The 22,171-nt window shown below is 45.3% G+C and overlaps 1 protein-coding gene across 1 annotated transcript in view; it reads right to left on the reverse strand.

The window, feature by feature from the left end:
- The window catches only part of LOC118396051 (cystic fibrosis transmembrane conductance regulator), a 108,369-nt gene that overhangs the window by 14,777 nt on the left and 71,421 nt on the right, over positions 1–22,171 (reverse strand). Inside the window, exons 14-24 of the mRNA XM_052466266.1 lie at positions 21,311–21,397; positions 20,150–20,702; positions 15,796–16,056; positions 15,432–15,560; positions 13,573–13,610; positions 12,082–12,368; positions 11,761–11,840; positions 11,321–11,471; positions 6,252–6,479; positions 5,060–5,160; positions 2,113–2,337 (exon numbers count right to left, since the gene is read on the reverse strand). Coding sequence (XP_052322226.1) covers positions 2,113–2,337; positions 5,060–5,160; positions 6,252–6,479; positions 11,321–11,471; positions 11,761–11,840; positions 12,082–12,368; positions 13,573–13,610; positions 15,432–15,560; positions 15,796–16,056; positions 20,150–20,702; positions 21,311–21,397 — 2,140 coding nt within the window. The remainder of the gene's footprint in view (positions 1–2,112; positions 2,338–5,059; positions 5,161–6,251; positions 6,480–11,320; positions 11,472–11,760; positions 11,841–12,081; positions 12,369–13,572; positions 13,611–15,431; positions 15,561–15,795; positions 16,057–20,149; positions 20,703–21,310; positions 21,398–22,171) is intronic.

Raw genomic sequence — 22,171 nt, forward strand, 5'->3', positions numbered from 1 at the left:
ATTTAGCAGACACTGTTATCCAGAGTGACATGTAGTGCATTCATCTTAAAATAGGTAGGTGAGAACAACCACCTATCACTACATTTTATCAGTACATTTTCCCTCAATAAAAATGTTAGCAGCAAAGTCAGTCTCCAAAGTCATCTCCACCCCATCTCCACTTCATCTCCACTTCATCTCCACCCCCATCTCCACTCCATCTCCACCCCATCTCCACTTCATCTCCACCCCCATTTCCACTTCATCTCCACTCCATCTCCACCCCATCTCCACTTCATCTCCATCCTCATCTCCACTTCATCTCCATCCTCATCTCCACCCCATCTCCACTTCATCTCCATCCTCATCTCCACTTCATCTCCATCCTCATCTCCACTTCATCTCCACCACCATCTCCACCCCATCTCCACTTCATCTCCATCCTCATCTCCACCACCATCTCCACCCCATCTCCACTTCATCTCCACTTCATCTCCACCCCCATCTCCACTCTATCTCCACCCCAACTCCACTTCATCTCCACCCCCATTTCCACTTCATCTCCACTCCATCTCCACCCCATCTCCACTTCATCTCCACTTCATCTCCACCCCCATCTCCACTCCATCTCCACCCCAACTCCACTTCATCTCCACCCCCATTTCCACTTCATCTCCACTCCATCTCCACCCCATCTCCACTTCATCTCCACCCCCATTTCCACTCCATCTCCACTCCATCTCCACCCCATCTCCACTTCATCTCCATCCTCATCTCCACCCCATCTCCACTCCATCTCCACCCCATCTCCACTTCATCTCCACCCCCATTTCCACTTCATCTCCACTCCATCTCCACCCCATCTCCACTTCATCTCCATCCTCATCTCCACCCCCATCTCCACTCCATCTCCACCCCATCTCCACCCCATCTCCACTTCATCTCCACCCCATCTCCACTCCATCTCCAATCCATCTCCACCCCCATCTCCACTCCATCTCCACTTCATCTCCACTTCATCTCCACCCCCATCTCCACTCCATCTCCAATCCATCTCCACCCCCATTTCCACTTCATCTCCACTCCATCTCCACCCCATCTCCACTTCATCTCCATCCTCATCTCCACCCCATCTCCACTTCATCTCCATCCTCATCTCCACCACCATCTCCACCCCATCTCCACTTCATCTCCACTTCATCTCCACCCCCATCTCCACCCCAACTCCACTTCATCTCCACCCCCATTTCCACTTCATCTCCACTCCATCTCCACCCCATCTCCACTTCATCTCCATCCTCATCTCCACCCCATCTCCACTCCATCTCCACCCCATCTCCACTCCATCTCCACCCCATCTCCACTTCATCTCCACCCCATTTCCACTTCATCTCCACTCCATCTCCACCCCATCTCCACTTCATCTCCATCCTCATCTCCACCCCCATCTCCACTCCATCTCCACTCCATCTCCACCCCATCTCCACTTCATCTCCACCCCCATCTCCACTCCATCTCCAATCCATCTCCACTTCATCTCCACCCCCATTTCCACTTCATCTCCACTCCATCTCCACTTCATCTCCACCCCCATCTCCACTCCATCTCCACCCCATCTCCACTTCATCTCCACCCCCATTTCCACTTCATCTCCACTCCATCTCCACCCCATCTCCACTTCATCTCCATCCTCATCTCCACCCCATCTCCACTCCATCTCCACCCCATCTCCACTTCATCTCCACCCCCATTTCCACTTCATCTCCACTCCATCTCCACCCCATCTCCACTTCATCTCCATCCTCATCTCCACCCCCATCTCCACTCCATCTCCACTCCATCTCCACCCCATCTCCACTTCATCTCCACCCCCATCTCCACTCCATCTCCAATCCATCTCCACTTCATCTCCACCCCCATTTCCACTTCATCTCCACTCCATCTCCACCCCATCTCCACTTCATCTCCATCCTCATCTCCACTCCATTTCCACCCCATCTCCACCCCATCTCCAATCCATCTCCAATCCATCTCTACCCCATCTCCACCCCATCTCCAATCCATCTCTACCCCATCTCCACTCCATCTCCACCCCATCTCTACACCCATCTCCACCCCATCTCCGCCACCTACACTTTGGCCCGCTTCCACGGTGAAGGACAGGTTCTGCAGCACAGAGCGTCCGGCCTCTGTATACTTGACAGTCAGCCCCTGGACATCCATGTGGCCCTGGTTGGGCCAGCAGTCTTGTGCGTGGGGGTTGTCGAGGACCAGGTCTGTGACTTTACCACCACCACTGGGTCTTGGCTCCTCCTGCGGCAAGTCGATGAACTTGAAGACCCGATCTACCGATCGCATCTGCAGACGGAAAAGAGGCCACAGAGAGGTGAGGAAGGGGTAGATGTGTGTGTGTATACATTATCTTTGTGTGACATGAGATTATACAAGTGAGTAGAAACCTGTGGGAATGTGTGCAACGTGTGTGGGGGAGTGAAACGTGTGTGTGTGTGTGTGTGTGTGTGTGTGTGTGTGTGTGTGTGTGTGTGTGTGTGTGTGTGTGTGTGTGTGTGTGTGTGTGTGTGTGAGTGTGTGAGTGTGTGAGTGTGTGTGTGTGTGTGTGTGTGTGTGTGTGTGTGTGTGTGTGTGTGTGTGTGTGTGTGTGTGTGTGTGTGTGTGTGTGTGTGTGTGTGTGTGTGTAGGGAGTAAGTGAGTTCATACTGTGGGTCAATGTTAGTTTGTGACCTAATACTGTACCCGTGACGGTATATTAGAGTAGTGACCTCCTTCATACTTGTTAATGTGCTATTAATATTAATAGTTATATACTGTCTATTATCACATTAGTGAGTAGTATCAGTGTATGGTAGTATGAGTCAGTCTGGTAGTAATGATTAATTTTCTAAAACAAGGAGAATAAATAAAATGACCTGCACTGTGATAAACCCATTCAGAATCCTAAGCCTGAATAAAGCTCATGTCCACAACAACAACACTGGGGTGTGTGAACTGAATATACACTATTCAATATTTTGACACCTTACCAAACAACAAACAAGACAAGTGGAGTATCCCACTCAAGTAAAAGTAGCCTTTCACACTCGTACCCGTATACAAGATGAAAACGGCAGATTTTGACACTGATAAGCATCTAAATTGGAACGTAGTGGCTGTACAGTAACATGCTATAAATGACATCAGAGCTCAGTCTCTGTGCTTCACCGTTCTGAACTTGAGCACCGCACATGACAAGAAGTTTCCCTGATCCCTCTGACTAATTGGGCAACTTTAGAAAATGTTTTTGTTGTCTGAGTGAGGGAAATGCTGTAAAATAAGAGGACTCAATGTATTTTGAAAGATGAGACGTTGAGGATTATAATAAATACTGATTTGATGTCATACAAGCAAGACAAACACCCGTGAGTCCAAATGTGCACTTCACATCATAAAACGTATGTCATATACAGTGTCAACGTTTATGATCACTATGTTTGATGTACAGTTACCAGATGACATGGCGTCATACCCTGGGTTGTTCTGAACAGAATGAGCCTATGTTAGTTACCAGATGACATGGCGTCATACCCTGGGTTGTTCTGAACAGAATGAGCCTATGTTAGTTACCAGATGACATGGTGTCATACCCTGGGTTGTTCTGAACAGAATGAGCCTATGTTAGTTACCAGATGACATGGCGTCATACCCTGGGTTGTTCTGAACAGAATGAGCCTATGTTAGTTACCAGATGACATGGCGTCATACCCTGGGTTGTTCTGAACAGAATGAGCCTATGTTAGTTACCAGATGACATGGCGTCATACCCTGGGTTGTTCTGAACAGAATGAGCCTATGTTAGTTACCAGATGACATGGCGTCATACCCTGGGTTGTTCTGAACAGAATGAGCCTATGTTAGTTACCAGATGACATGGCGTCATACCCTGGGTTGTTCTGAACAGAATGAGCCTATGTTAGTTACCAGATGACATGGCGTCATACCCTGGGTTGTTCTGAACAGAATGAGCCTATGTTAGTTACCAGATGACATGGCGTCATACCCTGGGTTGTTCTGAACAGAATGAGCCTATGTTAGTTACCAGATGACATGGCGTCATACCCTGGGTTGTTCTGAACAGAATGAGCCTGTGTTTGTCTATTGTGAAGAGAATTTGCAGCAGAACACACACCTGACTCCTTTCTATGCGCACTAGAATTACGATCTGTTTCTCTGAATTGCCGTGTGAAACCCTAACACTGCAAGATCACACTGCAAGATCTGATTTTATAACTAGTCATGTTGGCAATAGAACAAGCTTTCAAATGACGCCCACCTGACCCAGATTGCGATTTATAAAGGGCCATTCTGGGATTTCGTAAACAACAACAGTAATTGTGTGATGGCGAGGATGCCATCACATTTTGTGTTCCAAACAAAACAACTACAAGTGTGCTTTCTCTAGCTCTTCAACGGCACAGCTAGGAGAGCTCATAAAAGCACCTATAATTGAAGACCCTTCTTTGAGTCATACAAGTGCACCAGTTAGTCCTCAAATCAAAATAAAATCCAACTAAATATTGGTCGCATACACATATTTAGCTTTCTCTCTCAAACTTGTCATTTTGTTGTCTTAAGTTGCACCAACCCCACATTTTCCAGGAATATTCTTATCATGTGACTGAATGTAAATAGATTATTTTCACGTGTCAAAAAGTACAGTAAATGTAAAATGCGCATATTAATCAACAGGATTCAGTCTTGGATTCAGTCTTGGATTCAGTCTTGGATTCAGTCTTGTGTCAGGTGAACTGTTGTGTCCTCAACTTTGGTCTAATCATTTTCCCATCATCTCCAAACTGTTCCCTTTCAAATTATACAATGGTTATTCTGTAAGAAACATTTAAATGTATCTCTATCCATATAGGCCAATTCAAACGAGTGTAAAAGGTTAATGAGAGTCATATTTGTGTGAGTGTGTTGTGAGTGTTTATATGCGTGAAACTGATAACTGCTAACCACTTTTGTGGTATGTGAATGCAAATAGAAGTCTATCTAGCGTGATTGATAAAACTGTGTGTTCACATACCAGTCCGTCCACAGTGATGCTGGTGATGACAGCCCATTGGAACGTACCAAGGATAAGCATGGCTAAGGCCACGATGATGCCAATCTCCCCTGGCTTGTCCTCTGTGGAACACACACACATCACATTATCGTGCCCACTGACGCGCTAGCACACACACACACACACACACACACACACACACACACACACACACACACACACACACACACACACACACACACACACACACACACACACACACACACACACACACGGTTTTGTACAGCTAACCTTGTGGGGACACACAATTTCGTCCCATTCAAAATCCTATTTTCCCTAAGCCCTTACCCTAACCATAACCCTAACCTTAACCCCAAAACCTAATCTTAACCCTAAACCTAACCCTAGTTTCTAACCCTAGCTCTTAACCCTAAAACTAGCCCTAACTCTTAACCCTAAACCTAACCCTAGCTCTTAACCCTAAACCTAACCCTAGATCTTAACCCTAAACCTAACCCTAGCTCTTAACCCTAAACCTAACCCTAGCTCCTAACCCTAAACATAATTCTAACCCTAACACTAATTCTAACCCTAACCCTAATTCTAATCCTAACACTAATTCTAACCTTAACCCTAAACCTACTAGAAATAGCATTTGACCTTGTGGGGAGGAACAAAATATCCCCAGTTGGTCAAATGTTTGTTCGTTTACCATTCTGGTCCCCACAAGTATAGTTAAACACACACACACACACACACACACACACACACACACACACACACACACACACACACACACACACACACACACACACACACACACACACACACACACACACACACACACACACACACACACACACACACACACACACACACACACACACACACACACACACGTCATAGCATACGTCACTGCAACCCCTTGTTATTATACACACACACACACAAACACACAGGTATTCAATGGTCTGTAAAATTACCCCTAGATTCACTACCAACATAAACACTTTGGCCCATTGAGAGATTCTCTATGTCACACAAAGATCTTTTCCACGTTGTCCATGAGAAGGCAGGAACAATTTACTCAGGCCTAAAGTAAATATGCAACACAGTCGGCATCTGTAATATGCCAATCTCCTTTTCAGTTAAATGCTGTATTGTAAATAGCCTAATAATATTAAGTGTGTCTGTCTGTCTGTCCATCACTCACGGTTGGTTCCCACGGCGATGAAGGCTGCGGCGCTGAAGAAGAAGACGAAGATGATGTCACAGCGGAAGAGGAACCATCGCAACGTGGAGAGGTAGTGGAACCATATGGACGTGTGGGTGTTCAGGGCCTTGTGGAACAACGTCTCAAAGTAGAACTGACGTCCAAACGCACGGATGGTCCACAGACCCTTTAGAGAGATGATGAGGTGGGAGAAGATAGGGCTTCGGGCTGGGACGAGGGGAAAGACAGAAAGAGCGATATTAAGAGAGGGAGCAGAGGAAGAAAAAAATAGAGAAAAAAGGGATAGAGACAAAGAGGGGAGGCAAGTAGAGGGAAATGGAGGGAGAGAGGGTGGAATGGAGGGAGAGAGTGTGGAATGGAGGGAGAGAGGGTGGAATGGAGGGAGAGAGAGAGGGTGGAATGGAGGGAGAGAGGGTGGAATGGAGGGATAGGGTGGAATGGAGGGAGAGAGGGTGGAATGAAGGGAGAGAGGGTGGAATGAAGGGAGAGAGGGTGGAATGGAGGGAGAGAGGTTAGAATGGAGGGAGAGAGAGAGGGTGGAATGGAGGGAGAGAGGGTGGAATGGAGGGATAGGGTGGAATGGAGGGAGAGAGGGTGGAATGAAGGGAGAGAGGGTGGAATGAAGGGAGAGAGGGGGGAATGGAGGAGATGAATGGAGGGAGAGAGGTTAGAATGGAGGGGAAGGTTAGAATGGAGGGAAAGGGTGGAATGGAGGGAGAGAGTGTGGAATGAAGGGAGAGAGGGTGGAATGGAGGGAGAGAGGTTAGAATGGAGGGAGAGAGGGTGGAATGGAGGGAGAGAGGGTGGAATGGAGGGAGAGAGGTTAGAATGGAGGGAGAGAGGGTGGAATGGAGGGAGAGAGGTTAGAATGGAGGGAGATAGGTTAGAATGGAGGGAGAGAGGTTAGAATGGAGGGAGAGAGGGTGGAATGGAGGGCGAGAGGGTGGAATGGAGGGAGAGAGGTTAGAATGAAGGGAGAGAGGGTGGAATGAAGGGAGAGAGGGTGGAATGGAGGGAGAGAGGGTGGAATGGAGGGAGAGAGGGTGGAATGAAGGGAGAGAGGGTGGAATGAAGGGAGAGGGGGTGGAATGGAGGGAGAGAGGTTAGAATGGAGGGAGAGAGGGTGGAATGGAGGGAGAGAGGGTGGAATGGAGGGAGAAAGGGTGGAATGAAGGGAGAGGGGGTGGAATGGAGGGAGAGAGGGTGGAATGGAGGGAGAGAGGTTAGAATGGAGGGAGAGAGGGTGGAATGGAGGGAGAGAGGGTGGAATGGAGGGAGAGAGGGTGGAATGAAGGGAGAGGGGTGGAATGGAGGGAGAGAGGGTGGAATGGAGGGAGAGAGGGTGGAATGAAGGGAGAGAGGGTGGAATGAAGGGAGAGAGGGTGGAATGGAGGGAGAGAGGGTGGAATGAAGGGAGAGAGGGTGGAATGAAGGGAGAGAGGGTGGAATGGAGGGAGAGAGGGTGGAATGAAGGGAGAGAGGGTGGAATGGAGGGAGAGAGGGTGGAATGGAGGGAGAGAGGGTGGAATGGAGTGAGAGAGGGTGGAATGAAGGGAGGTAGGGTGGAAAGGGGGGAGAGAAGAGAAACACAGAAGCATTAGTAAATCACTCACAGGATGTCCGACATAACATCTAGGTACTTCTTGACCAAAATGTACGTAGCTAACGGGTGATGTCAACTTGTTGATGGAATTTAAATTCACATCCTGGCCCAAACCCTGATTTCCAGTACGCCACTTAAGTCAGGTGTGATAGGAAAGACCAACCACCCAAGCCAAAGACGGTTCTCTCTGCTTCCTCAAGGCAAGCGGTACTGGTGCATCAAGTCTGACACCAACATACTCCGGAACCGCTTCTATCCCCAAGCAATAAGACCGCTAACTCACAGGACCCTACACACTACTCACACTGTTACTCCAACCTACATACAAACACTCACAGAATTGGCTCACACACACACATAATATGCACATACATTTATAGTGACTCTACACCCACTCACATATAATCATCATATACGCTGCTGCTACTCTGTTTATCATATATCCTGATACCAAGTCACCTTACCCCTCTACATATCTACCTCTATCGATCCAGTATCCCTGCACATTGTAAATATGGTACTGGAACTGACCCTGTATATAGTATGTTGACTTACTTTATTGTGTTTTTCTTATTTATTAATGTTATATCCTGTGTGTTTCTGTTCTACCTTGTTAATTTTAATACATTGATATTGATTAGTGCATTGTTGGGTTTAGAGCTTGTAAGAAAGTCATTTCACTGTACTTGAGCATGTGACATTAAAACTGGAAAACATTGGAGTTTGTTGTTTCAGAAGGACATTGTTATGTTGGAGTTGAATAAATCTAAAATAGAAGTGCACCAGACAGTATCACAACAATAGAGAGTATATTTTCTCAGGCCACCGTAAAACCAAATCTCTCTTGTTGTGAGATGAACCGTGATGTTTCTCACGTATCTCTTACTACAGTCGGACACACAGAGAGACAGGCAGGAAAATGAATGAAAGGAAGGAAGAAATAAACCTGACAGTTTATCTACTCTGATCACAAGCAGGTGAGTGAAACTCTCTCTCTAAGGGGTATTATATGAATTTAGGTGGATTTATATGGATCTTTAAGGTCTCTGCACCAATAAAGGACAAATATAAAACAAGAGCAACATACAACAAGACAGTGTGTGTGTTTTGGCCTGTTGAGGACAGTGTGTGTGTTTTGGCCTGTTGAGGACAGTGTGTGTTTTGGCCTGTTGAGGACAGTGTGTGTGTTTTGGCCTGTTGAGGACAGTGTGTGTTTTGGCCTGTTGAGGACAGTGTGTGTGTTTTGGCCTGTTGAGGACAGTGTGTGTTTTGGCCTGTTGAGGACAGTGTGTGTGTTTTGGCCTGTTGAGGACAGCGTGTGTGTTTTGGCCTGTTGAGGACAGTGTGTGTGTTTTGGCCTGTTGAGGACAGTGTGTGTGTTTTGGCCTGTTGAGGACAGTGTGTGTGTTTTGGCCTGTTGAGGACAGTGTGTGTTTTGGCCTGTTGAGGACAGTGTGTGTGTTTTGGCCTGTTGAGGACAGTGTGTGTGTTTTGGCCTGTTGAGGACAGTGTGTGTGTTTTGGCCTGTTGAGGACAGTGTGTGTGTTTTGGCCTGTTGAGGACAGCGTGTGTGTTTTGGCCTGTTGAGGACAGTGTGTGTTTTGGCCTGTTGAGGACAGTGTGTGTGTTTTGGCCTGTTGAGGACAGTGTGTGTGTTTTGGCCTGTTGAGGACAGTGTGTGTGTTTTGGCCTGTTGAGGACAGTGTGTGTGTTTTGGCCTGTTGAGGACAGTGTGTGTGTGTTTTGGCCTGTTGAGGACAGTGTGTGTGTTTTGGCCTGTTGAGGACAGTGTGTGTGTTTTGGCCTGTTGAGGACAGTGTGTGTGTTTTGGCCTGTTGAGGACAGTGTGTGTGTTTTGGCCTGTTGAGGACAGTGTGTGTGTTTTGGCCTGTTGAGGACAGTGTGTGTGTTTTGGCCTGTTGAGGACAGTGTGTGTGTTTTGGCCTGTTGAGGACAGTGTGTGTGTTTTGGCCTGTTGAGGACAGTGTGTGTGTTTTGGCCTGTTGAGGACAGTGTGTGTGTTTTGGCCTGTTGAGGACAGTGTGTGTGTTTTGGCCTGTTGAGGACAGTGTGTGTGTTTTGGCCTGTTGAGGACAGTGTGTGTTTTGGCCTGTTGAGGACAGTGTGTGTGTTTTGGCCTGTTGAGGACAGTGTGTGTGTTTTGGCCTGTTGAGGACAGTGTGTGTGTTTTGGCCTGTTGAAGACAGTGTGTGTGTTTTGGCCTGTTGAGGACAGTGTGTGTGTTTTGGCCTGTTGAGGACAGTGTGTGTTTTGGCCTGTTGAGGACAGTGTGTGTTGTGGCCTGTTGAGGACAGTGTGTGTTTTGGCCTGTTGAGGACAGTGTGTGTTTTGGCCTGTTGAGGACAGTGTGTGTGTTTTGGCCTGTTGAGGACAGTGTGTGTGTTTTGGCCTGTTGAGGACAGTGTGTGTGTTTTGGCCTGTTGAGGACAGTGTGTGTTTTGGCCTGTTGAGGACAGTGTGTGTTTTGGCCTGTTGAGGAAAGTGTGTGTGTTTTGGCCTGTTGAGGACAGTGTGTGTGTTTTGGCCTGTTGAGGACAGTGTGTGTGTTTTGGCCTGTTGAGGACAGTGTGTGTGTTTTGTCCAGGGGGGAACAGTGATAGAGAAGGTATGTGTTTTGTCCAGTCGTGTGTGTTTTGTCCAGTGAGGAACAGTGAGAGAGTGATGCCAGGATGGAGCCAGAGGAAATCCCTGATCGGATTTTCACTCTGACCCCTCCGTGGCTGCAGAAAGGCCTTGTGGCCATCTGTGACACACACACAGAATGACAGGATCAGGAGTGGAGTCAGAATGTCCCGAGTCCCAACACAGATACACACCTTTCTCTCACTATTTCAAACCAACACTTTGGTACAAGTAAGTTACGGGGAATGCATGGAATGTTTGCAGAATGTTGGGAATTGTATTGGAGGGAGAACTCAAGCAATAGTACCATTATGTATCATATCCCCTATCCAGTCATGTCAGATCAGTGGTTACTCCAAGGCGAGAGGAAGTATCCAATTGTTAAAGGACCACCACTTTCCATCCAACTAAAGGACCCGATTTAGGCATCCGAAGACACCGCCCATCCATTATTTTCAAATCAAATCAAAGTTTATTGGTTGTGTATGGGGTTATGGGATCTAAAATCTGATTGGACGAGAGCTGACCTCCCACTCCGTTATGTCCCACTTCCCCTCCAGCAGACCTCGCCCCTCTGTGCATCCTCTCCAGCCTCCACCCTCTCCTCCCTCAATTCTCTTCTCCATCCTGCTTTCTTTTATATCCCTTACTTTCTTTGACTCCCTGCCCGGTACAATGTAACTTCTGGAGTTGTTCAAAAAGTGAAAAGTCTGTTCACCTTTCTCCACAGTCGAGATAAATCAAGCACACCTCCTGTATTTGAAAATTCCCCAGCCCCATCCAATAACCCTACAAGTCTCACCCTCAGCTTCTAGTTGTTTCAGCTGTTGTCCGGTACGCAGGAAGTACTTCCTCAGGACCACGAATATGACGGCCAATGGGATCGCGGCGATGAAGATGTACGGCCGCATGATGGACACAGTGAAGATTGCTCCCAACACGATCAGAGTTAACTAGAGGGAAAGAATATGAATAATATAAAATACAGAGCTTTCATGAAATAAAACAAAAAACAAAAAAGAAAACCCTCAAAACAATAAAAGACAGAGAGAGATAGATTAAGTTAGAGGATGGGAGGGAATTTATTTGAGAGAGAATGAGACTGACAGAGCAGCCAGTCACCCACCTGACTGACTGACTGACTGACTGACTGACTGACAGACAGACAGACAGACAGACAGACAGACAGACAGACAGACAGACAGACAGACAGACAGACAGAAAGAGCAGCCAGTCACCTACCTGGATGAGGTCAAACAGTACAAGAGGAAGCATGTCGTCGATGGTGGCCATGTCTTTAGTGAACCTGTTCATGATCCGACCTACAGGGCAGAAAAACACACACATGGAATTGACTGCTGCTGAAAGTTAGAGGCATCGACTGGTGGCGGTCGTACTGACTAACTGACTGATGTACAGGCTGTGAGATTACACAGACAATTGACTGATAAATTAGACATGTATCCTTTGTTCAGATACAGTACCGGTAGATGCATGTACATATGTATCTCTAGCTGATACATAATCCTTGGTTAAGCCAGGGGTTTCAGCAGTGGGCCTCACCTGTTTTCATAGTGTTGAGTACAGACATGGGGGCCCTGAGCACAGCAGTGAGCATCTGTTCATGCAGCCTCTTGGACACGGTCAGTAAGGTGTGGACCAGTGGCAGGCCTCTGAAGAATCCCAGCGCCAGAACGCTCTCCGATGTCGCCACGTAGATGTAGATGATGTAATAGGCGCTGGTTGGCGTGACGATGACTGACTGTTGGACGGCAGGTGACGAGGCGTTGAAGTGTTGTTGGTCTACGTAGTTAGGCGCCAATGGGTTGGCCTCCTCTGTCCAGATCTTACTGAGAGGGAAAGAAGAGAGTACAATGGTTACAACAGTATCTGAACCGTGTTTTCTTCAAAATATATATATTTTCAACTGGTCTTTTGTTTGAGTACTTTGCGTTTAGCGGTTTACATGTGATCAGGTTGATCTGAGCTGTTTACATGTACAACACACAACGCATCACTTTAAACAAAGCCACTTTATATAATGTTTACATACCATACATTACTCATCTGATATGTATATACAGTACTCTATACCATCTACTGCATCTTGCCTATGCTGTTCGGCCATCGTTCATCCATATATTTTTATGTACATATTCTTATTCATTCCTTTACACGTGTGTATAAGGTAGTTGTTGTGAAATTGTTGGATTACTTGTTTGATTTTACTGCATGGTCGGAACAAGCATTTTGCTACACTCGCACGATGTGATAAAAACATTTTTTTAAACATCTGCGTATGTGACAAATAAGATTTGATTTGACGTGTTATTAGGCTGATCTAAGCTGTTTACATGTGATCAGGCTGATCTAAGCTGTTTACATGTGATCAGGCTGATCTGAGCTGTTTACATGTGATCAGGCTGATCTGAGCTGTTTACATGTGATCAGGCTGATCTGAGCTGTTTACATGTGATCAGGCTGATCTGAGCTGTTTACATGTGATCAGGCTGATCTGAGCTGTTTACATGTGATCAGGCTGATCTGAGCTGTTTACATGTGATCAGGCTGATCTGAGCTGTTTACATGTGATCAGGCTGATCTGAGCTGTTTACATGTGATCAGGCTGATCTGAGCTGTTTACATGTGATCAGGCTGATCTGAGCTGTTTACATGTTATCAGGCTGATCTAAGTTGTTTATACGTTATCACGCTGTTCTGAGCTGTTTACACGTGATCAGGCTGATCTGAGCTGTTTACATGTGATCAGGCTAATCTAATCTGTTTACATGTGATCAGGCTGATCTGAGCTGTTTACATGTGATCAGGCTGATCTGAGCTGTTTACATGTGATCAGGCTGAGCTGAGCTGTTTACACGTGATCAGAATGATCTGAGCTGTTTACATGTGATCAGGCTGATCTGAGCTGTTTACATGTTAACAGGCTGATCTGGGTTTCTTTTGGTGGATACTACTTGTTTACCATTGTAGGCTGATCATCCTAGTTCCTTGTGATTAATATTATAGCACATCTGAAAACAAACAAGTACTTACTCTGTGATAAGAAATATCCCCAGGACAGAGCCAGCAACCTACAGCACACAATAAACACAGTTAGACTGAGGGTGGCAACAGCATATGCATTGAAATAATACGGTCAATAAATGCAATTATGACCCAACAGGGACCCTCTAGTCTAGCGCTCCCAGACATCAGTCCACATTCTTGTTCAATAATCTGGAAAAGTCCAGAAATGCTGGAGTTGAGTTTAGGGATTCTCTAATACAGTATCGTTATGGGGTAATTGTCAGATTCTCCCTAGGAGAGGTGGGTGTAGAGTCAGGCGCAGGAGAGTAAAAATTGCAAGAAGGGCGTTTATTTACAAGTCCATCAAAAGAACAGGCACAGGACCACAACAACAGCCACTAAAAGAAACAGGAATGCAGTCCAGTAGAACACGGAGGAAACCACTCCTCTAACTAAACTAACGTGTAGGAAACAGTCCCGTAAAACACCTATTCAACAGACAAACAAAACGCAACCCCAAACCAATGACAGATACACAAACAATCCTGCACAAACCGTAGAGGGTAGGGTGAGAATAAATACCCCACTGATTAACCTAAACTAGACACAGGGGCGGCAGGTATCCTAGTGGTTAGAGCATTGGACTGATAACCGAAAGGTTGCAAGTTCGAATCCCCGAGCTGACAAGGTACAAAACTGTCGTTCTGTCCCTGAACAAGGCAGTTAACTCACTGTTCCTAGGCCGTCATTGTAAATAAGAATTTGATCCTAACTGACTTAGTTAAGGTCAAATAGAAATAAAATAAACACAGGTGATCACAACAAAGATACGGGATCAGTGGCAGCTAGTAGACCAGTGCCGCCCAAACAGGAAGAGGAGCTGAAGTCATGACATTAATATATAATATTTATTTTCGTACAGTATTGTTATGGGTTAATATATAATATTTCCTTTAATACAGTATTGTTATGGGTTAATATATAATATTTCCTTTAATACAGTATTGTTATTAGTTAATATATAATATTTCCTCTAATACAGTACCATAAGGGGTAATATAACATCTTTCCTCTAAGACTGTACCATGAGGGGTAATATAACATCTTTCCTCTAAGACCGTACCATAAGGGGTAATATAACATCTTTCCTCTAAGACAGTACCATAAGGGGTAATATAACATCTTTCCTCTAAGACAGTACCATAAGGGGTAATATAACATATTTCCTCTAATACAGTACCATAAGGGGTAATATAACATCTTTCCTCTAAGACAGTACCATAAGGGGAAATATAACATCTTTCCTCTAAGACGGTACCATAAGGGGTAATATAACATCTTTCCTCTAAGACAGTACCATAAGGGGTAATATAACATCTTTCCTCTAAGACTGTACCATAAGGGGTAATATAACATCTTTCCTCTAAGACAGTACCATAAGGGGTAATATAACATCTTTCCTCTAAGACAGTACCATAAGGGGTAATATAACATCTTTCCTCTAAGACTGTACCATAAGGGGTAATATAACATCTTTCCTCTAAGACAGTACCATAAGGGGTAATATAACATCTTTCCTCTAAGACAGTACCATAAGGGGTAATATAACATCTTTCCTTTCCTTAACTGACTGACTATCAGTGACTGAAATAACAAGAGAACTGCTGATGCACAACCACATTTTGAAATGCACCTTGTGTATTCTACTATTCTAACTCACAACATTAAGTTAAGACCCAGACTGAGTTCCACCCTAAAATAAAAAAATATTGATCCGAGGGCCTTGAAAAGCGGGGCCACAGACCACATGTGGCTCGCGGGCAGCCAGTTGCCTATCCTTGCTCTACAGTATCTCCGAGTCAGGGATCATCTAAAGCTATCATTACCTCGAGAGCGAAGATGAGGAAGATAAAGATGAGGACGTAGACCAGGTTCCTGTTGGTGAAGATGTAACGCAGATAGGTGTTCCACGACGTCGTCTCAAACACGTTCTCACGCTCGTCTGCAAAGCATTGCTACAAACAGACAAAAGAGATATGTCAAATTAAATACTGAAGCCTAGCTGTCTTTGTGTTTTGTCTTCAAACGTTTATGTTCAAACTTTACTTTGGAAAAGGTGGTTCAAACACTGGTGAACATTCTATGACGTCCCTTTGGCAACTCCTTGATCCTAACCATAACCTCCATGTGCTCTTAAAGACCTGCAGCTACAGGAGAAAACGTCCAAGCTGCTGCCTTCACTGAACCTACCTCCATGTCCTCCTCATCCACATCCTCACTGATGTCATAGACACTATCTTTGGACAGGCGTCGTGCGTAGATGTCCAGCTCAGAGGCCAGCTCGCACTGCGGCGTGACGGACAGCTTCTTCCTGAAGGATGTCTGGAGCTGCTCCCTCCTGCCCTGCCCCTGTGCGTTGGTGATGAACTGCAGCACAGACTGGCGCCGCTGCCCGCTCAGGTGCTGCAGACCGTCGTGGTACAGGTTCCCCCGGGGCAGCGACTCTTCCACCTATAATCAAATCAAATTAAAGTTAGATTTTTTTGTATATATTTTGCCTTTATTTAACCAGGTAAGTCATTGAGAACACATTCTCATTAACAAAGACCTGAGTTTATTTGTCATTTGTACAGGATACAGCAAAGTAAGGTAAACACGTTTACATACAAGCTCTCGTGTCAAACAGTGTAACAGCTATAAAACACAATAAGACCAACTTCAATTGTCACGTGCCCCGAATTCAACAGGTGTAGACTTTACAGTAAAGTGCTTACTTACGAGCCCCTAACCAACAATGCAGAGTTAAAAAGTAAGCCACAATTGTGTTCAATAAAAAAGGAAATAGTAAGACAAAAACAATAAAGAGGCAGTATACAAAGAGTGCCAGTACCAAGTCAATGTGCCGGGGTACGAGGTAGTAGAGATAATGAAGGTAATACAGTATGTATGCATGGGTAGGGGTACAAGTGACTAGGCAATCAGGATATATAATAAACAGAGTAGCGGCAGAGTATGTGAAGTGTGAAAGTGTGTCTATGTGTGAGTGTGCATATGTGTGGTGTCATGACGTTGCCCTCTTTGGGTGTGGCGAGCCCCATCCCCCTCTCCCTGCCTCCCCCTTTCCTCCTTCAACTAAATAATAATAATAATAATATGCCATTTAGCAGACGCTTTTATCCAAAGCGACTTACAGTCATGTGTGCATACATTCTACATATGGGTGGTCCCGGGAATCGAACCCACTACCCTGGCGTTACAAGCGCCATGCTCTACTAGGCTGCTGTGGTCAGAGAGACGTCGTAAATTCCTGAGGATCTCCTCATGGACACACAGTATAGAGAGAGTAAATTTTCACAGAGAACAGGGGAATGTCTTCCACCTCACAGAACTCGAGGTCCGAACAAATTTCATGTTCCGGAGAAAGTATAGAAGATCGGTCAAGAATCCAGCTACGAACTGGTCCGTTTGTTTCAACTTGGGGAAGCTCATGGGAGACGGCGTGGCCACATTACCATAACGCTGTTTATATAATCTAATTGTTGTATAAGATGAATGAGTGGGTATGATACTGTTTACACAATTTTACAGTGATTTTGGACTGTTTAATGAAGAAAAACTAACAAAGGAAATTGGAGTTAACTACATCAGAGGACCGCCCCTGAGCCCAGTTAGGGTCAAGCGTCCTGAGACAGCGCTTTTCTGCAATTCCTAATAAAACCTAACTTTGAGAAATTATCACCAGACCATGTTTTTTCCATTTGGAGAGGACAAAGGTTGTAGACCATTGCTGAATCTTTTAACCATACCACGTGGTTAAACTCTTAGACTATAGATACCGACAGAATAAGAACAAGTCCTTGATATTAATTACTAGTCTGCAGCAGGGAATTCAGTATCATTGAACGCGAAGAACGACAACCGCTGAAACATCCATTCTATAACAATCCCCTCTAACCAATAACTATCCAATAACTATCCCCTCTATCCAATAACTATAACTATCCTCTCTAACCGAGAGAGAGAGAGAGAGAGAGAGAGAGAGAGAGAGAGAGAGAGAGAGAGAGAGAGAGAGAGGAGAGAGAGAGAGAGGACGAAACTCTCCAAAAGAAACAAACTTTTCACCAGCGATCAAGACGACAGACTGAGCGTAAATATATATATATTGATTGCAATTGTTTCCGAGTGAGTAAGCGTTCATGTGTAAAGGATTAGTATTTCAATTGTTATAATTATCACTCTGTAGTGACTTCTTAGTCGACCCCCACTTCCCCTTTTGTCTAACAAGCCGCCATGCCGGTTTAGCCCACTAGGGCACATTCTCCTATCATTTCATGTAACCACATTTACCTTGTTTGTTTATGCATTTCTGTGAATTACTTAGTTAGTAATAAATGAATGATTTAAGACAATTGATGTATGGATGACTCATAGTGAAGACTGGGTTCGTGCAGATAACCAACAATTTACGATGTTTGGAATTTTTTATTTTTTTATTTTTTATTTCACCTTTATTTAACCAGGTAGGCTAGTTGAGAACAAGTTCTCATTTGCAACTGCGACCTGGCCAAGATAAAGCATAGCAGTGTGAACAGACAACAGAGTTACACATGGAGTAAACAATTAACAAGTCAATAACACAGTAGAAAAAAAAAGAAAAAAAGGGGAGTCTATATACATTGTGTGCAAAAGGCATGAGGAGGTAGGCGAATAATTACAATTTTGCAGATTAACACTGGAGTGATAAATGATCAGATGGTCATGTACAGGTAGAGATATTGGTGTGCAAAAGAGCAGAAAAGTAAATAAATAAAAACAGTATGAGGATGAGGTAGGTAAAAATGGGTGGGCTATTTGCCGATAGACTATGTACAGCTGCAGCGATCGGTTAGCTGCTCAGATAGCAGATGTTTGAAGTTGGTGAGGGAGATAAAAGTCTCCAACTTCAGCGATTTTTGCAATTTGTTCCAGTCACAGGCAGCAGAGAACTGGAACGAAAGGCGGCCAAATGAGGTGTTGGCTTTAGGGAATGAGACTAACGTGAGGTAAAGTAAATAATTCATTAATTCGAAGACTAATTGATCAGATAAAATATCTGAAAAGTTATTTTAGGAAATGATAACTTTGTAATCTGAATATTTTTCCTTGGTGCCCCGACTTCCTAGTTAATTACAATTACATGATTAATCAGTTGATCGCGTAATACTAATTACAGAGAATCTTTGATAAAAACTAAAAGTCTTCAATTTAATGATAGTAAAGACACGACAGTGGCGTCAAGATGCATGTTCGTGAGCGTATGTGTGTGTGTGTGTGTGTGTGTGTGTGTGTGTGTGTGTGTGTGTGTGTGTGTTGGAGTGTCAGTATAGCATGTGTGAGTGTGTGAGGGCAGCGTGGAGTGTGGATCTGTAGGGGCAGTATTCAAATTGGAGTGGGTCCAGGGTTTCTGGGATGATGGTGTTGATGTGAACCTTGACCAGCCTTTCAAAGCATTTCATGGCTACAGATGTGAGGGCTACAGGCGGTAGTCATTTAGTCAGATTACCTTGGTGTTCTTAGGCACAGGGACTATGGTGATTTACTTAAAACATGTAGGTTTTAGAGACTGGTCAGATAGTGGTTGAAAATGTCAGTGAACACACTTGCCAGCGCATGCTCCAAGCACACATCCTGGTAATCTATCTGGCGCTGCGGCCTTGTGAATGTTAACCTGCTCAAAGGTCTTACTCACATCGGCTATGGAGAGTGTGATCACACAGACATCCAGAACAGTTGGTGCTCTCATGCATGTTTCAGTGTTACTTCCATCGAAGTGAGCATAGAAGGCATTTAGCTCGTCTGGTAGGCTTGCATCACTGGGCAGCTCTGGGCTGGGTTTCCCTTTGTAATCCGTGATAGTTTGCAAGCCCTACCATATACGATGAGAATCAGAGCCGTTGTAGTAAGATTTGGTCTTAGTATTGATGCTTTGCCTGTTTGATGGTTTGCCTCTGACGAGGAGGAGTAGTAAGGATCGGAGGACCAATGAGCAGCTTCGTACGTGTTCATGCTCTTCATTAAAACAAGCACGTGAAACGACACGTGAAATAACCAACTGAAACAGTGAAATAACCAACTGAAACAGTTCCGTGTGGAACACACAGACACAGAAAATAAACACCCACAAAACACAAGTGGGTAAAGGCTACCTAAGTATGATTCTCAATCAGAAACAACTAACGTCACCTGCCTCTGATTAAGAACCATACCAGGCCAAACGCAAACACAACATAGAAAACGGAACATAGACAAACCCACCCAACTCACACCCTGACCATACTAAAACAAAGACATAACAAAGGAACTAAGGTCAGAACGTGACACTTAGTGCCAGAATCGGTTTGTGGTGGTAAATAGACAGCTATGAAAAATACGTATGAAATCTATCTTGGTAAATGGTATGGTCTATAGAGCATCATGAGGTATTCTAACTCAGGCGAGCAGAACCTCGAGACTTCCTTAATATTAGAGATCGCACTCCAGCTGTTGTTAATAAAGAGACACCCTCCTCTGACCTTACCGAACTCTAAGAGCACTATGTAAATAAAAAATAGAAAAGCACCCTCACCTGATCATCCTCGGGCACCACAGAGAACTTCCTCTCCGACAGCTCCCGCACGCCATCCTCGATGGTAGTGGACCCTGGGGTTGGAGCCTGGCTGTTTTGGGGCCCAGTACCGATGAAGGAGAACTTACGTGCCGTTGCTAATGGATTTAAGATAATCGACTGTTTACGTTTCTCCACCACTGTGAGACCGTCGCCCCCGGCAATGGTGATGCCTTGAGGTCCCGTGTTGCCGTTGATGACCGAAGGCGGGGGCTGGCGGAAGGACTGGCGGATGGGCTCGTGGCCACGGAGGACAGCGGATTCGTCGATGGAGACACGTCGGAGGGTCTCGGTGAGGATGGAGCTGCGGCGTTCGGCTTTTATGTTGTCGTAGGCCTCCAGGCCCAGGAGCAGGGAGCTAAAGTCTGGTCTCTTGGCCTGCAGCTGGGAGAAGGAGCCGTAGAAGTAACACACTCCGTTGTGAAGCAGAAGGATCTTGTCTGCTCTCTTCAGGTGGTCCAGCTTACTGGTGACCACGATACGAGTCTTGGAGGACATCAGTTTACACAGACACCTGGCAAGAGAAAATACGTGTATCCTTTGTTTAGTTTATCAACCTTTACTTTAACAGACAGGCATGAAGTGACCTTTGGAAAACATGTAGTTTCCTTGGAACGCGAAGAGATTCACATTGTAAAAAAAGTTTCACATTGCTGTTCAATCATGTGCTTGCCCTCATTTCTGAGAGGAAAGATGCTGATAACACAAATGTCTGAAAATTAGATCAAAGTTCATGAATGTCAGACACAAAGTTACATTTCCGCAAAAAGCCCACACCTCACCACCTAACCCAATTGCTCAATAGGTCAAAGACAACAAGACCTTGATCTTAACCTTCTCTCTTCACCTTAACCATTTACCCAGCCCATCCCCCACCCTCATCTCCCAGACTCAGCCCATCCCCCACCCTCATCTCCCAGACTCAGCCCATCCCCCACCCTCATCTCTCAGACCTCAGCCCATCCCCCAACCTCATCTCCCAGACCCCAGCCCATCCCCCAACCTCATCTTCCAGACCCCATCCCACCCCGACCCTCATCTCCCAGACCCCAGCCCATCCCCCAACCTCATCTCCCAGACCCTCGCCCATATGAAAGCTTCAGTGTTGAGCCACAGACAGACCTCTCAAAGATCTCTTTCTCCGTCACAATGTCCAGGTGGGTGAAAGGCGAATCCAACAGGTAGAGGTCAGCATCCTTGTACACGGCTCTGTAAAAGCACACGCACACGCACACACACACACACACACACACACACACACACACACACACACACACACACACACACACACACACACACACACACACACACACACACACACACACACACACACACACACACAGAGATGCACACTCATACACAGATACACAGAGATGCACAAACACAAATATAAGTGGAAGTAAGTAATACATCAAACAGGCATCTAATTAGGAAGTCAAGTCCTAGTGGGATTCAATTCAGTTTAAGTGATACATCTGGCCAAACTGGCAGTGATGCTCTCAGTTAAGTGGGAGCAAATGGATAACGGGACAATAAAACCAATAAATAATGCATATGTTCAGAATGTTGGACGAGACATAGAGATTTAATGGGAGTAAAAAAAAGTCTGCAGAAGCACCAGAAATATTAGATCATAAAACACTACAGTTATAGGAGGTGGACTAGATGTCTTCACGGATCCACCCGAACCCGAATACCCGAGACTCGAGCGAGTCTGGGTCCAAAATTCAAACTTTTTGCTCGGCTCCTGGTCAGGTCCTGTTTGATTGTCATCGAGTCTCGGGTCTATGTAGCTACAGCTGATAGACACGAGTGGATCCGACCAGGGTTCTGCATATATTACTTATAAAGCCCTTTTTACATCAACAGATTTCACAAAGTACATATACAGAAACCCAACTTAAAACCACAAACAGCAAGCAATGCAGATGTAGAAGCATGCCTAGAGCATATTAAGTTTACCCTAATAAAGTTCATTTATTG

Source organism: Oncorhynchus keta, chromosome 17, assembly GCF_023373465.1.
Source record: "Oncorhynchus keta strain PuntledgeMale-10-30-2019 chromosome 17, Oket_V2, whole genome shotgun sequence".
NCBI lineage: Eukaryota > Metazoa > Chordata > Actinopteri > Salmoniformes > Salmonidae > Oncorhynchus > Oncorhynchus keta.